Here is a 14,896-nt window from a genome sequence, read left to right on the forward strand (position 1 = left end):
CTTACTGAGTCAAACTTGGTCACGTTTCAGAAGTAAATATGATTTTTAATATTTTATAAATACATATGTAAAATTATCCAGTTCTACGGTCTCGTGGGGACCACTAAATAGGCATCAGTCTATGCAGGAATATTTTCACTGTAGATTCCACGTAATTACCGAGCAATTTCTAACAAATTTTTTTGAGCGTGGACATACCAAATTTGTACATTTTTTTCCACTTTATTTAATAATCTTGATAATGCGTGGGATTAAATAGTATTGGAATTTAAGCAAAGCCCTTTTAAAATATTTGTTTTGAGTAATATTATTACCAAATATGTTATTCAGATTATAATACTTCTTAAAATATACATTAAATGCACGAATTAACATAACTGTTAGCAGGCATTTCCTATTTAATTGCATTTCCTACTCTATATAAGTTATCACATGACCACAAAAAAAAGGGGGAGCTAAATTCATTTTGGACAGTACACTGGATTTTTGTTTTGGTGATAAGACCACAGAATATTTTCCCATCTTTTAACTCCCCTACTCCTACACCTCTTCCTGCGTATGATTTGAGGAAGCTCGTGGTCTATTACTACAGGATCAATGCCTTCCGTCTGATTTTCGTTTGTTTATTTTTTTAATTTTTGCGCTGGCATACGTGCAAAAATAAGAACGCCGATGATATATATCTTCGTGGATATATATTCGTGATTGCGAAGCAAGAGGGGAGAAAAGCTGAAGCAAGGAGAAGGCAAGATGGCTGCAAACTGATTTGTGTGTGTTAGATCTGGATTTAATGCCGTGACAGCCAGTGGCAGATTGGATTCTCGTCTCTCCTGAGTGATCATATTTGCTCGGATGTATCTGGGACTCCGGAAGGAGAGCCGAACAGTTTGGACTTGACAGAAGAGGGTGGTGTTCGACTGCAGCAAGGGGAAGAGGGGAGAAAAAAAAGGTACCTAAAGGAAGAAGGGGGTGGCTGACGAGAAGAAAAATGTGCCATAAATATAAATGATTTATACCCCTTGAAGGAGAAATCGGTAAAATAAGCACCGACCGAAAGAAAGAGGCTTGCTGAAGATGGCTGGAAATGAGTGGATGGGTTGGATTTAAAACCAAATGAACGCTTTTTTTTAAACAAGGGAGATTCGTGCCAACAAGATTGGAATTTCCTTTTTAAATCTCTTTTGGAAGAGAGAGAGAGAGGAGAGGCTTTCACGAGCTCGATGGCAGTGAGGAAGTCAGGCTGAGGCTGTGAAGAAGAAAGGGAAGGCAGAATAAGGGAGGGCGTGTTGCTCGCTCCGGGGACTGAAATCGGACGATCTGTTGTTGAATTGACCGGTTTTACCTCCGATTTTAAATGGAAATCTTTACCTACCGCCGCTGCTGAGGTGGGACGGTCGGTCGGTCGAGGGGGGAGGGGGTTGGGTTTTGACTTTTCGGGGAAAAATAACGAATTTCTTCCCCCAAGATGGCTGAAAACTGGAAGAGCTGCTTCGAGGAGGAACTTCTGTGCCCGATCTGCCTGCAGGTCTTCGTGGAGCCGGTGCAGCTGCCGTGCAAGCACAACTTCTGCCGGGCTTGCATCGGCGAGGCCTGGGCCAAGGAGTCGGTGAGCCGCTGCCCCGAGTGCAACAACGTCTACCCGCAGAAGCCGGCCCTGGAGAAGAACCTCAAACTCAGCAATATCGTGGAGAAGTTCAACTCGTTCACGGCCGACGCCGCCGCCGTGGCCGCCGCCGCCGCCGCTTCCTCCGCCGCCGCCGTCGCCGGCTCGGCGGCCGCCGCCAATAACAACCCCGCGGCCTCGTCGGCCGCCAACTCGGCCTACAGCCCGCTCTGCTGCCGCTACTGCCGCAGCTCGCCGGCGCAGAAGGTGTGCCTGCGCTGCGACACCGGCTGTTGCCAGGCGCACGTCGCCGCGCACCTGCAGGCCGCCTCGGTCAGCGGCAGCCACTTGCTAATCGAGGCCGGGGATGCGCGGGCCTGGAGCTGCGCGCAGCACGACGCCTACCGGCTGCTGCACTGCGAGACCGACCAAGTGGCCGTTTGCCGCTACTGCTACTACATGGGCAGCCACCACGGACACAGCATCTGCGACCTGGAGGTCAGGAGGAACGAGATTCGGGTAAGGACGCTGCACCTGCACCATTGTCACCTTGCCATTGTGTGTGACACCCCTTCTACCTCTTTGTCTCCCTTTATTCGCTTCTTTCTTTCTTTCTCTGTCTTTGTCTCCTTTTTCTTTCTCTCCTGAATATTTAATCTCGCCTGACTCTCTCTGGCCTGTCTCTCTCTCTCTCTCTCTCTCTCTCTCTCTCACTCATTAGTCTGTCTCTCTCTTTCACTCTCGCCTGTCTCTCACTCTCACTAGTCTGTGTCTCTCCCTGTCGCCAGACTCTCTCCCCTCTCTCGCACTAGTCTCTCTGTCCCTCTCTCTCTCTCTGTCCCTCTCTCTCTCTCTGTCCCTCTCTCTCTCTCTGTCCGCCTCTCTCTCTCTGTCCCCCTCTCTCTCTGTCCCTCTCTCTCCTGTCCCCCTCTCTCTCTCTCTCTCTCTCTCTCTCTCCCCTGTCCCCCTCTCTCTCTCTCTCTCTCTCTCTCTCTCCTGTCCCTCTCTCTCTCTCTCCCCTGTCCCCCACTCTCTCTCTCTCTCTCTCTCTCTCTCTCTCTCCTGTCCCCCTCATTCTCACCTGTCTCTCTCTCGCCTGTCCCTCTCTCTCTCACTAGTCTGTCTCTCTCACTCTTTCACTCCCACCTGTCTCTCTGTCTCTCTCTGTCACTCTGGCCTGTACCTCTCTCTCTCTGTGTCTCTCATTCTCTCTCTCTCGCCTGTCCCCCTTGCGTGCCCTTGCCTGTAACATTCTCGCACTCCCGCCTCTCCCTTTCACTCCCTCACCTGTCACTCTCTACCCCGCCGCCTGTCTCCCTCTCTCTGTTGCCTGTCACTCTCTTGCCTGTAGTTCTCTCTCCCTATCACCTGTCTTTCTCACTGTCTCTCTGACTTGCCTGATCCCCCTCTCTTGCCTGCCCCTCCCTGCCTCTCGTGCCCACCCTCTCCCTCTCTCTCTCCCATCCCCTCCCATCTTCTCTCTCTGTCTGTTTCTGCTGCATTCTCTCTCCTCTCCCCCGCCCCGCCTGTCTGTCAATTTGTCTCTATCTATATCTCTTCTCTGCCCCCCTCTGTCTCTCTCTGATGCGTCCCCTCCCCCCTTTCCCCCGCCCCTTGCTTTCTTTATCCCCTACTAATATCATTCCCCTTCTTAATACTACTCTCCCTCCTAATATCCCTCTTCCTCTCCAGGACCCTCCCACTCTCTCCTCCATCTCCCTCTCCCGCTCTCTCTCCGTACCCTCCCATCTCTCTCCCCCTTTTCCCTGCACCCCTTCTGTCTTTTTCTGTCACGTACCGTCTCCGCCGCGCTTCTAACCCCTCTCCCCTCCTCTCTACTCGCCCTCTCCCCCCCTTTTTCCCACTCTCCCCACCAGCTGTCTCTCCCCTCAGATCTGCCTCCGCCCCCTGCTATCCTCCCTCACAACTCTCTGTCTGTCTTTCTGTCAGCTGCCTCCATATCTGCTTTGCCGATTGATCTCCCTCTCTCCCCTCTCCCCCTCTCTATTCAACCCCCCCCTCTCTTTTCACCCCCCCCCCCCGCCATTGTGGAAGGTTTCAGGATATTTGCTGAAGGTGTTTGTCAGAGGATTTTACGGTTTTCCCCTTTTGTGGGCAAGGCAAAGTTCTAATGTGACTGATGAGTGCAGTATTGATATGAGTGAGGATCTGATTGTATAGTTGAAGGTTAATGTTTGGAATAGACTGCCCAGTTGTGGCATGCTGTCGAAACAGTCGTCTTCCATCATTTCAACTGACATGGGGCTGGGCTGACAGATGTCCTGCAGGGGATAATGCTAACTGAGTCAAGTAGCCTCTTTTACCCTCTGTGTATCCTCCAAAGCGGAAAAATATTACAGATACTTGGATCATGAGAGGAAATGATTCGTGTTTTGTGTCAAGTGGCCCTTCTTCAGAATTCTTCAGCCTTGTCACTGCCCTGTTCCCTGACCTATAGAGTTGCAAAGCTTAGTTTTGTCGTGCTTTTTCAGAAGCAATGATCTAGAGTATCAATGCTTTATTCCATCTTTGAACAAATAATTTAGAAACTAGATTTTTCTATTCCAGAAAAGTGTTATTAATCCTCAGCACTTGAAATCAACTACTTTCTCTTTGGAGAAGTTGAGGTCTTTCTGAAGACACCAGACAAGTGTTCGCTTGACTATAGGATACAAAGGATGGTTAAAATGAGGATCCTCGCTGATAAATTGAAAGTGAATCTAAATGTGGGGGGGGGGGGGGGGATAATTATCATTAGAGTCTAGGAGAGGAGTTGGGCAATGCAGCACATTGTAAAGTATAGCTCAGTACAGGCCCTTTGGCCCACAATATTGTACTGACCCTTTAATCTCCTCGAAATTCAACCTCACCCTTCACTCTATTTTTCTTTCATCCATGCGCCTAACAGTCTCTTAAATTATCCCTAATGTGTCTGCCTCTCCCACCAGCCCTAGCAGTGTGTTCTACGCACCCACTACCCTGTGTAGTGTAAAGAAAGTGCCTCTGATATACCTGGTGTACTTTCCTCCCAAACATCTTAAAGTTATGCCCCCTTATAATGCCCTTTTTCCCGGGGGGTGGGGAAATCTCTGATCTATGCCTCTTGTACATCTCTGTCAAGTTACCTCTTATTTACAAGAATGTTGCTGGGTCTGGAGGACCTGAGTTATAAGGAAAGATTGAATAGGTTAGGACTTTATTCCTTGGAGCTTGAAGATTGAGGGATTTGATAGAGATGTACAAAATTATGGGGGATATAGGTAGGGTAAATGCAAGCAGGCTTTTTCCACTGAGTTTGGGTTAGAGTACAACTAGAGGCCTTGAGTTAAAGGTGGAAAGTGAAACATTTAAGGGAAAAATGAAGGCAAGCTTCTTCAGTCGGAGGGCTGTGAGAGTGTGGAATGAGCTGCCATGTATGCAAGCTTGATTTCAATGTTTAAGAGAAGTTTAGATAGGCACATCGATGGTAGAGGGTATGGAGGGCCATGGTCCCTGTGCGGGACAGTGGTTCAGAACAGACTGAATGGGTCAAAGGGCCTGTTTCTGTGACTCTATGACTCGTTCTCCTCTCCAAAGAGAAAAGTTCTTTCTCACTCGATCTTTCCTCATTAGACGTGCTCTCTAATCCAGGCAGCATCCTGGTAAATCTCCCCTGCTTTCTTTCTAAGGTTTCCATAGCCTTATATTGAGGAGACCAGAACTGAACACAATATTCTAAGTGTGGTCTAAGCAGAGTTTTATAGAGCTGCAACATTACTTTGTGGCTCTTGAACTCAGTCCCCTGATTAATGAAGGCCAACACACCATATGCCTTCTTAACCACCCTATCTCTTTTTTTCTCTGTACTATCCCACTAAAGAAGCAAGGCTCTGGCTGCATAGACACTTGGAGCTTTGTCTATCAAGCTGCCAGTCTTTGGAGCTAATGTGAATAGAATGGAATTGATCACGAGCTCAGGTCATCCATGGGAGGCAGAACTTGCCCGAGGGGCTGCATTTCATTCTGTCACACCCATATTTCTCCGGGTGGTACCCTGGTCTATGTAGATGGCAAACTTGTATGTCTTAGAAACTTGTCAAATAATTTTGTTGTTTTACTCTTGCAAGTTTATTCTTGCCCTCCGGGAGGCTAAGTGTGTGTACGCAGTTGTGCTGGGCACATTTGCCATTAGACGTGACAAAGTTAATAACTAGGTGAGAAGGTATTTTCAAGCTTTTAACAAAGTGAGCTGCCGATACTGGAATCAAAACACGAGCTACTGGAAGAACTGAAGTGGGTCAGGCGGCATCTGTGGAGGTCGAAACCCTGCATCAGGTACTGAATGGGAGGTAACCAGTGTGGAGGAGAGGGGTGAGGCAGGGACCACTAAGCAATAGTGGATTCAGGTGAGAAGGGGTTAATGATACAACAGCACAGACCTTTCAGCCCACAATGTTGTGCTGGCCTTTTAACCTATTTAACCCTTCCCTCCCACATAGCCCTCCATTTTTCTTTCATCCGTGTGCCCTTCTAAGAGGGTCTTAAATGTCCTTAACATATCTACCTTTACTAGCACCCGTGATGGTGTCCCACACTCTCTGCAGAAATTTTAAAAAGCCTGTCTTTGACATCCCACCTCAATATTTTCCTCCAATCACCTTCAACCTTGCCCCATTTTAATAGCCATTTCCATCCTGTGAAGAGGTCTTTGGCTGTCCACTCGATCTATGCCTTTTATCTTGTACACCTCAATGAAGTCTGCTCCTTCGCTCCAAAGAGAAAAGCCCTAGCTTGCTCACCCTATTCTAAATAAGACGTGCTCTCTAATCCTAGTAAGTCTCCACGGGGATAGTGGCCTAGGCAGTGATGGGAAACCGGTGAGTGAAAGCAGTTAAGGGAGGGAGGGATGCTGAACAGATGGGAACAGTAGGGGGAGGGGGACCAAGTGTGGAAGAATTGGCAGATGGGTGAGAGAAGAGAATCTGTGAAACAGGCTGGGGAGAGGGAAAGGGGCACATGAGAAGACCTAGGTGAATCAGCAACAGGGAGAGGGATAGCGATTGTAATCGGAGGTTCAAGGCTGCTCCATCAGCAGTGCATCTTTTTCTTTCCCTGGTTCCAAAATTCTGAGGTGTTAGGCTGGAAGGGTGTAAGTGGGCTGGTAAACTGAAATGCTGAAATTAGAAAACTATGGGTCTCTTGTGAGCAAATGTCTGTGATTGCCTTCACCACAAAAGCCATAGAGGCAGGGGATGGAATTTTGCGATGCGCAAAGAGAAAATTTTCTTTTCTGGTGATTCACTCCCAAAGCTGTAGAACTGAATGCTTTTGGGATATTTGTAATCCTACAGATCTGAATTTGAGATTTTCTCCCTCGTGTGCACAGCTGGCATTTTCTCCTTTCCTCCTCTGACATGACTACAGTTTTCTGGGAATGGAGTTCATTTCTGGGATTAGAACATAGGGAACAGGACAGTTCAGTACAAACCATTCAGCCCACAATGTCGTGCTGACCTTTTAACCTACTCCAAGGTCAATCGAACCCTTCCCTCCCACATAACCCTCTATTTTTCTTTCATCTGTGTGCCTGCCTAAGCATCTCCTAAATGTCCCTAATGTGTTTGCCTGTACACCACTGTTTGCTGTACATTCCATGCACCTACCACTCTGCATATTGACAAAAAACTCTAACATTCCCTCTATACTATGATGCCCTCCCATATTAGCCAAGCTGCTCTGTATGCTTTTAATCATCTTGCTTGCTTCTATCATTGTCTGTCTTCCTCTTTCCCCTCACCCAAGGAGAAAAGCCCTCGCTAGGTCAACCTTTATGATACATTCTCTCTAAAACAGAGTGCATCCTGGTAGATCTCCTGAAGCTTTCCCATCCTTCCTATAATGAGGCAATCAGAACGAGATGCACTACTCATAGTGTGGTCCAGCCGGAGTTTTATAGAGCTGCAATATTACCTCGCAGCTCGAACTCAATCCCCTGACAATTGAAGGCTAACATACCAGATGCCTTCTTAATCACCCTATCAACTTTTCTGTAACTTTGAGAGATCCAAGGATGTGGATCCCAAGATCCCCCTGTCCCTCCACACTGATAAGTATCCTGTCATTAACTCTTACTCTACATTCAATTCAACCTTCCAAAGTGTTTCACTTTGCACTTCTCCAAATAGAACTGCAGCTGCTACCTCTCAGCCCAACCAAGGTTTCCCTTATTGTGGCAGTGTGGAGTTGACAAACAGTTGGGGGCAGATGTTTATTTGTGTGAAAGCATTTATGATCTGTAGTTCTGTTGCTTTTTGCTCTGCAGTTCAGTTTGGGGAATATTTTAAACACCAGTTTTGGGATGTTGTTTCTAAGGGCTTTAAAAAGAAAGCAACCATTTCAGTTTTTAAAATACTTTTTATTAGCAGTCAAGTCACGGGTGAAGTCTTGGCCAGATATTTAAGTGCTGTCCTCATTACTAACAGCAGGGATGTACGGATAGACTGCCTATTATGTCACTGGTGGTTAGGGCAGCAATGAAGGCTCTCTATCTCTGGCAGTGTTCAGGGCTTCCTTCATGTCAGTAGCTTCCTCACGGTTTTCACTGTCAGTTATGCAATGCATAGTGGAGACTCGGGAATAATGTCGCACTCAGATGTAGAATGATTCTTCATTGCTGCTTCTGTAACAATTTTTTTTTTTGCAAGTCAAGGTTGTTAACCCTGAGCTGAACCCCTGAATCTGGAGGACCGGTGGATCACTCTTAGTCTGGCCTCTGCCCTTTGACAATAGACAATAGGTGCAGGATTAGGCTATTCGGTCCATCGAGCCAACACCACCATTCAATGTGATCATGGCTGATCATCCACAATCAGTACCCCGTTCCTGCCTTCTCCCCATATCCCTTGACTCCACTGTCTTTAAGAGCTCTATCTAACTCTTTCTTGAAAGCATCCAGAGAATTGGCCTCCACTGCCTTCTGAGGCAGAGCTTTCCATAGATCCACAACTCTCTGAGTGAAAAAGTTTTTCCTGAACTCCATTTTAAATGGCTCTTAAACTGTGGCCTCTGGTTCTGGACTCCCCGCAAGATCAGGAACATGTTTCCTGCCTCTAGTGTGTCCAATCCCTTAATAATCTTATATGTTTCAATCAGATCCTCCTCTCTCATCCTTCTAAATTCCAATGACCTTTTGACATGGGTGACTTTACCAAGAGCCAAAGTATGAAGTTCTGACTGCACCAACATAGCCCTCTGTCACTGAGGCACACAAACCTCCAAACCTAATGGCAAGGTTGTGGTCCTCTTGGAGGTAACATCAGGGAGGAGGTACAGAAGCCTGAAGACCCACACTCAACATTTTAGGGGAGATATATAATTCTTATAGCAAGTTATAGTAAGTTTTTGTCTTCCACTGTACTACTGCTTCAAAACATTTAACAACATGTGTTTGTCATAATAACCCTGATTCTGACATAGAACATGTAACAGTACACAGTCAACCTATATAAGACCACAACACACAGAAGTGGAAATAGGCCATTTGGCCTAAAGGGTCTGCTCTGCCATTCCATCATGGCTGATTTATTATCATTCTCAACCCCATCCTCTGGCCTTCTCCCTGTAAAAAAAATAAATAAATAAATAAATAAAAAAAGAGCCATAAAAATTATTTATGAAGTCATATGTAGCACTGCACTAAACCTACTCCACAGTTGAATCTAACCCTTTCCACCTACACAGCCCCTAACCCTCTTTTTCTTTGCATCCACATGCCTAGCTGAGAGTATTCTAAATGTTCCTATTGCATCAGTTTCTATCAGCACCCCCGACAGTGTGTTCCAAACTGTGGTGATGGTTCTTCTGCCAGATCATTAACATAATATACAGGGATAAAATAGTCTGTTGCACAGGAGAAGTAGTTTTCTTATGGAGTGGAATATTTTAAATTCAGGCTTGTGAATCAACCAGTTGTTGATTGGTTTAATTGAAATACACCACCCTTTTGGGGAGGAGGGTGGAAAATGAGTGGTTGCAAACTTTGGTTTTTAGCAACTGAAGGGATTTGTTCTTGTAAATCAATGGCAGTCATTGTCAAGAAATTTGTTTTACCATTTTATTTCTTTCCACCTTAGTTCGTTTAACTTATTGCTTCATGTTTTAATATATTCACCCCTTCCATCCTTCCCCTCAAAAACACACACACACACACAATACTTGGGGAATTGATCTTGAAGGAGATAAGCTTGTTATCAACAAGACCCAAAGTGCAATACAGTTTGCCAGGGTTCTCAGCTGCCTCTGCCTCACGTGTCTCTATACTCCTGGTAGTTGTGCGGGTACTTGTGAAGAGTACCAGTACCAGCTTCTCTTCAAGTGATGCTGGTACTTATGAAGCTGGGAACACCATTTAAGATTTTCTGCATGTATATGTGTTCATCACTGTGAACCTATTAGGTAGCTTAGCTCTGAGGTCACAGAAAGCGCTGCCTTCGCTGAATACCAGCATTTTTCAGAGAGAGCTAAAGGCCTTGTGTGGACAGATTGGACTGCAGATGGGCTGGCAAGGTCACATTAAGTTCAAAAATGCCGAGCTGGTGATGCATTTTGTGAATTTCTGAAGTCAGCGGTTATAGTACTCAAAGATTGCTGCTGCACATTGACTGTTTGGCAAGTATATTCATTTATCCTCAGTTTTGAGATATCTCAGTAGCTACTAAAGCTGATGTACAAGGAGCGTATATATCTCCAGCTACTTGAATTTTAAAGGAGAACTCAAATTTAAAACATGAGATTTGGCAGATGTTAGAAATCCAGAGTAAGACATGTAAAATGCTGGAGGAACTCAGTGGGTCAGGCAGCATCTATGGAAATGATGAGTCAACTTTTCAGGCCAAGAATCCTGATGAAGGCACATGACTCGAAACGTCGACTTTTATTGCTTTCCATAAATGCTGCCTGACCTGCTGAGTTTCTCCAGCATTTTGTGTGTCTTACTCTGGATTTCCAGCATCTGCTGAATCTCTTGTGTTTTAAACTTGAAAGTGTTTTTGATTGCAAAGTAATCTACTCCAGTGCTTAATTAGATTTCCAGTTTCTTCTGTGAAAGGTTGCAGCCCTTCCTGAGGGCAATTGACGTTGAGGATGTAGGGATTATGCACTTTCCGTTCCTCGTGCTTTGTTGTGCAGACTGCATGCTGACGTCGCTCCTTGCACAAGATTCCATGATGTCCAGATGATGGGTAAAGTTGGACAGCCATTGTTCCCCTGATATATAGTGCATAAAATATCCACCAGGAGTCTAGGTCACAATGAGAAGTTTAGCCAATTGAAAGATGACTGTATAAGATCATAAGACCTAGGAGCAGAATTAGGCCATTTAGCACATTGAGTCTGCTCCACCATTCCATCATGGCTGATTTATCATCCCTCTCAATCCAATTCATCTGCCTTCTCTTCATAGCCTTTGACTCACTGATTAATCAAGAATTTCTTCTTTAATAAATACTCCCAATGACTTGACTTGCATAGCCATCTGCAGCAACGAATTCTACAGATTCACCACCCACTGACTAAATTAATTTTTCCTCATCTGTTCCAAATGGATGCCCTCAATCCTGAGGCTGTGCCTTCGCCAGACTCCCCCACTGTAGGAAACATCCTCTCCACATCTACTATATCCAAACTTTTCAATATTCACACAAAATGCTGGGGGAACACATGTTTGACCTGCTGCGTTCCACCAGCATTTTGTGTGTGTTGCTTGAATGTCCAGCATCTGCAGATTTCCTTTTTTGCCTTTTGAATATTCAATAGCTTTCAATGAGATCCCCATCCCTTTCTTCTGAACTGCAGCAAGTAATGGCCCAAAGCCATCAAACCTTCTTCATCTGTTAACCCTTTTGTTCCTGGGATCCTCCATGTGAACCTCCTCTGGAACCTCTCCAATTAGATAAGGGCCTCCAGAACTGCTCACAATACACCAAGTGCAGTCTGACCAATGCCTTATAAAGCCTCAGCATTACATCCTTCCTTTCATATTCTAGTCCTCTAGAAATGAATGCCTTGCTTACCACCGATTCAACCTGCAAGTTGACCTTTAGGGAATCCTGCATGGGGATGCCCAAGTCCTACTGTGCCTCTGAATTTTGAATTTTCTCCCCATTTACAAAATAGTCGATGCCTTTATTCTTTCTACCGAAGTGCATGACCATACACTTTACATTATATTCATCTGCCACATTTGCCCATTCCCCCAATGTAAGTCCTGCAGATACCATGCTTCCTCTGCCTGCCCTTACACCTATCTTCGTATAATTCGCAAACTTGACCACAAAGGCATCAATTCCTTCTTTCAAATCATTCTCGTACAATATGAAAAGAAGCAGTCCCAACACCGTCCCCTACGGCACACCACTAGTCACTAGTTGCTAGCCAGAAAAGCCCCCCTTTATTCCCACTCTTTGCCTCCAGCCAGTATATTCTAGTACCTGTCCCATAATACTATGGGCTCCTGTTAAGCAGCCTCCTGTATGGTAAATTGTCAAAGGCCTTCTGAAAATCCAAATAAACATCCACGGACTTTCCTTTGTCTATCCTGCCTCAAAGAATTCTAACAGATTTGTCAAGCAAGATTTTCCTTTCATTAAAATAGGCCAAAGCATAGTTTTCTGTGTGCTTCCAAGTAGCTCAAAACCCCATGCTTAATAATGGACTCCAAAACCTTCCCAATCAGATTAACTGGCCTATAATTTGCTTTTTTTGCCTCCCTCCCTTTGGAAAGAGTGGAGCAACATTTGCAGTGTTTCAGTCCTCCAGGAACCATGCCAGAATCTATTGATTACTAAAGCTTCCACAATCTCTTCAGCTACCTCTTTCCAAACCCAGGGATGTGGTCCTTCTGGTCCAGGTGACTAAGAATAAGTGATAACAATGATAAGAAGTTTATCCATTTCTTACCCAGCTTTCATAGAATGGATTGAATGAAGGTCATAGTTTTATTTTTGTTTCGCCGGTTTCCTTGAATTGTTTCATCAGGAACCAGCGCAAAATATTTATTTTTAAATGTATTAACTATGGTTGTCCTGGACCTAACAATTTAAGGAAACTTGGGCTAAATTTACCAACAATAATGAAAATCTCAAGCAGTGTGGCTCTTTCCAGGTCACTTAAACTGAGGCAAAGTAAATAGACTCCAACTTGATCCTAAACATTCAGTGACCCAAATCCATCAGTCACTTCGGATAAAAGAAAAGTTTGGGGGAAGGATGTGCAGGAATCTATTTGCCATTTGTAAGAGGGGAGTTCCAACAATTTTAATATTGCAGAGACCTTGTTTTGTGAATGCATTAGATCTCTTTAATCAGTCACTTTAAAATTTGACAACAATTAGAGAGAGTGTAGCAGTTGTTCCCTGTGCAGAATTGGTTATTTCCTCCAAGCTAGCAGACTGATCAACATCTTCACCCATTAACCCACCCACCACCACGGCTTTATCATTTCCTGTCAGAGTCACATTACAGACAGATACTCTTGTACCTAGCAACATTTTGTGTACAATCAATGTATACAAGTTAATCTTGTCTGTTTATTTATTGTGTTTTTATTTTAATGCACTTTGGGGGTTTTTTTGTACCTCAATGCTTACATTTTGTATATATTTCTGACTGAGCAAGCTTACCACAATAATTTCCTTCAGGATAAGTAGTTTTATCTTATTGCATTCTTTGTTCATTGTCTTTTCTAATGCATCAAATCAGGTTTAATATCTTCGACATATGTCGTGAAATTTGTTGACTTTGCAGAAAGAATACAATACATGATAATGAGAAAAACTCATGAATTATGGTAAGTATGTATATTAAATGGGTAAATTAAATAAGGAGTGCGGAAATGGAAATTTAAAAAAGTAGTGAGGTAGTGTGCATGGGTTCAGTGTCCATTCAGAAATCGGATGGCAGAGGGGAAGAAGCTGTTCCTGAATCACTGATGTGTGCCAGGTGTAACATCAGATCCAGTGTAACAATCATTTTGTCTCCTCAAGATTCCTTAATGTGCTATTCCACGCCCACACTTTGGAAGGTCGATCACCTGGCTGTACTTCTACTCCTCAAGTATAGGCAGAGACTGAAGACTGCAGCACCAGTGGTGAGGACCAAGAAGGCAGGGGCATTTACAGGACTGCTTTGAACTGGTGGACTGGACTGTATTCAGGGACTGAATGAGTACTTGGAATTGTTCCTTAGCTCTTGAAATAGCCCTCCGCAAGTCATACCTGGGTTGCATGTACAGCTCTAGCCCTCAGCAGGCTATGAACCTTTTGGTTCATCCCATTGGTCATCCGAATCCTGTACCAATCAATTGGTGGGGACATTCAAAGATATTTTCAATCTTTCATTTCTACATTCGGAAGTTCCCACCTGCTTCAAAAGGGCAACAATCATACCAGTGCCCAAGAAGTGTAGCGTGAGCTGCCTTAACAACTATTGTCCAGTAGCACTCACATCTACAGTAATGAGGTGCTTTGAGAGGTTGGTTATGACTAATATCAACTCCTGCCTGAGCAAGGACCTGGACCCACTGCAATTTGCCTATCACCACAGTAGGCTTATGGTGGATACGATCTCACTGGTTCAACACACAACCTTGGATCACCCGGACAACACAAGTACCTATTTCAGGATGCTGTTTATTGACTACAGCTCAGAGTTTAACACCATCATTCCTACAGTCCTGATCGATAAGCTACAGAACCTGGGCCTCTGTACCTCCCTCTGCAACTGGACCCTTGACTTCCTAACCGGAAGACCACAATCAGTGTGGATTGGAAATTACATCTCCACCTCGCTGACAATCAACACATGCGCACCTCAGGGATGTGTGCTTAGTCCACTGTTCTACTCTGTCTCTATACTCATGGCTGTGTGCCAGGCATAGCTCAAATGTCATCTGTAAATTGGTAATGATACAGCCATTGTTGGCAGAATCTCTGACAGTGACGAGAGGGCATACAGGAGTGTGATATACCAGCTAGTTGAGTGGTGTCGCAATAATAACCTTGCACTCAATGCCAGTAAGACCAAAGAGCTGGTTGTGGACTTCAGGAAGGGTGAGATGTGGGAACACGCACCGGTCCTGAGAGGGATCAGAAGTGGAGAGAGTGAGCAATTTCACGTTCCTGGGTGTCGCGATCTCAGAGGATCTAACCTGGTCCCAACATATTGAGCCAGCAACAAAGAAGGCAAGACAGTGGCTAAATTTCATTAGGAGTTTAAGGAGATTGGTATGTCACCAAAAACACCTTCAAATTTCTACAGT

General features: G+C 44.9%; 1 protein-coding gene across 1 annotated transcript in view; it reads left to right on the top strand.

The window, feature by feature from the left end:
- Window positions 1-1,465: 1,465 nt before the first annotated feature.
- Window positions 1,466-14,896, top strand: part of LOC140715142 (E3 ubiquitin-protein ligase TRIM8-like) — a 109,302-nt gene continuing 95,871 nt past the window's right edge. The window contains exon 1 of the mRNA XM_073026912.1: window positions 1,466-2,122. Coding sequence (XP_072883013.1) covers window positions 1,466-2,122 — 657 coding nt within the window. The remainder of the gene's footprint in view (window positions 2,123-14,896) is intronic.

Source organism: Hemitrygon akajei, chromosome 23 (assembly GCF_048418815.1).
Source record: "Hemitrygon akajei chromosome 23, sHemAka1.3, whole genome shotgun sequence".
In the NCBI taxonomy this organism is placed as follows: Eukaryota; Metazoa; Chordata; class Chondrichthyes; order Myliobatiformes; family Dasyatidae; genus Hemitrygon; species Hemitrygon akajei.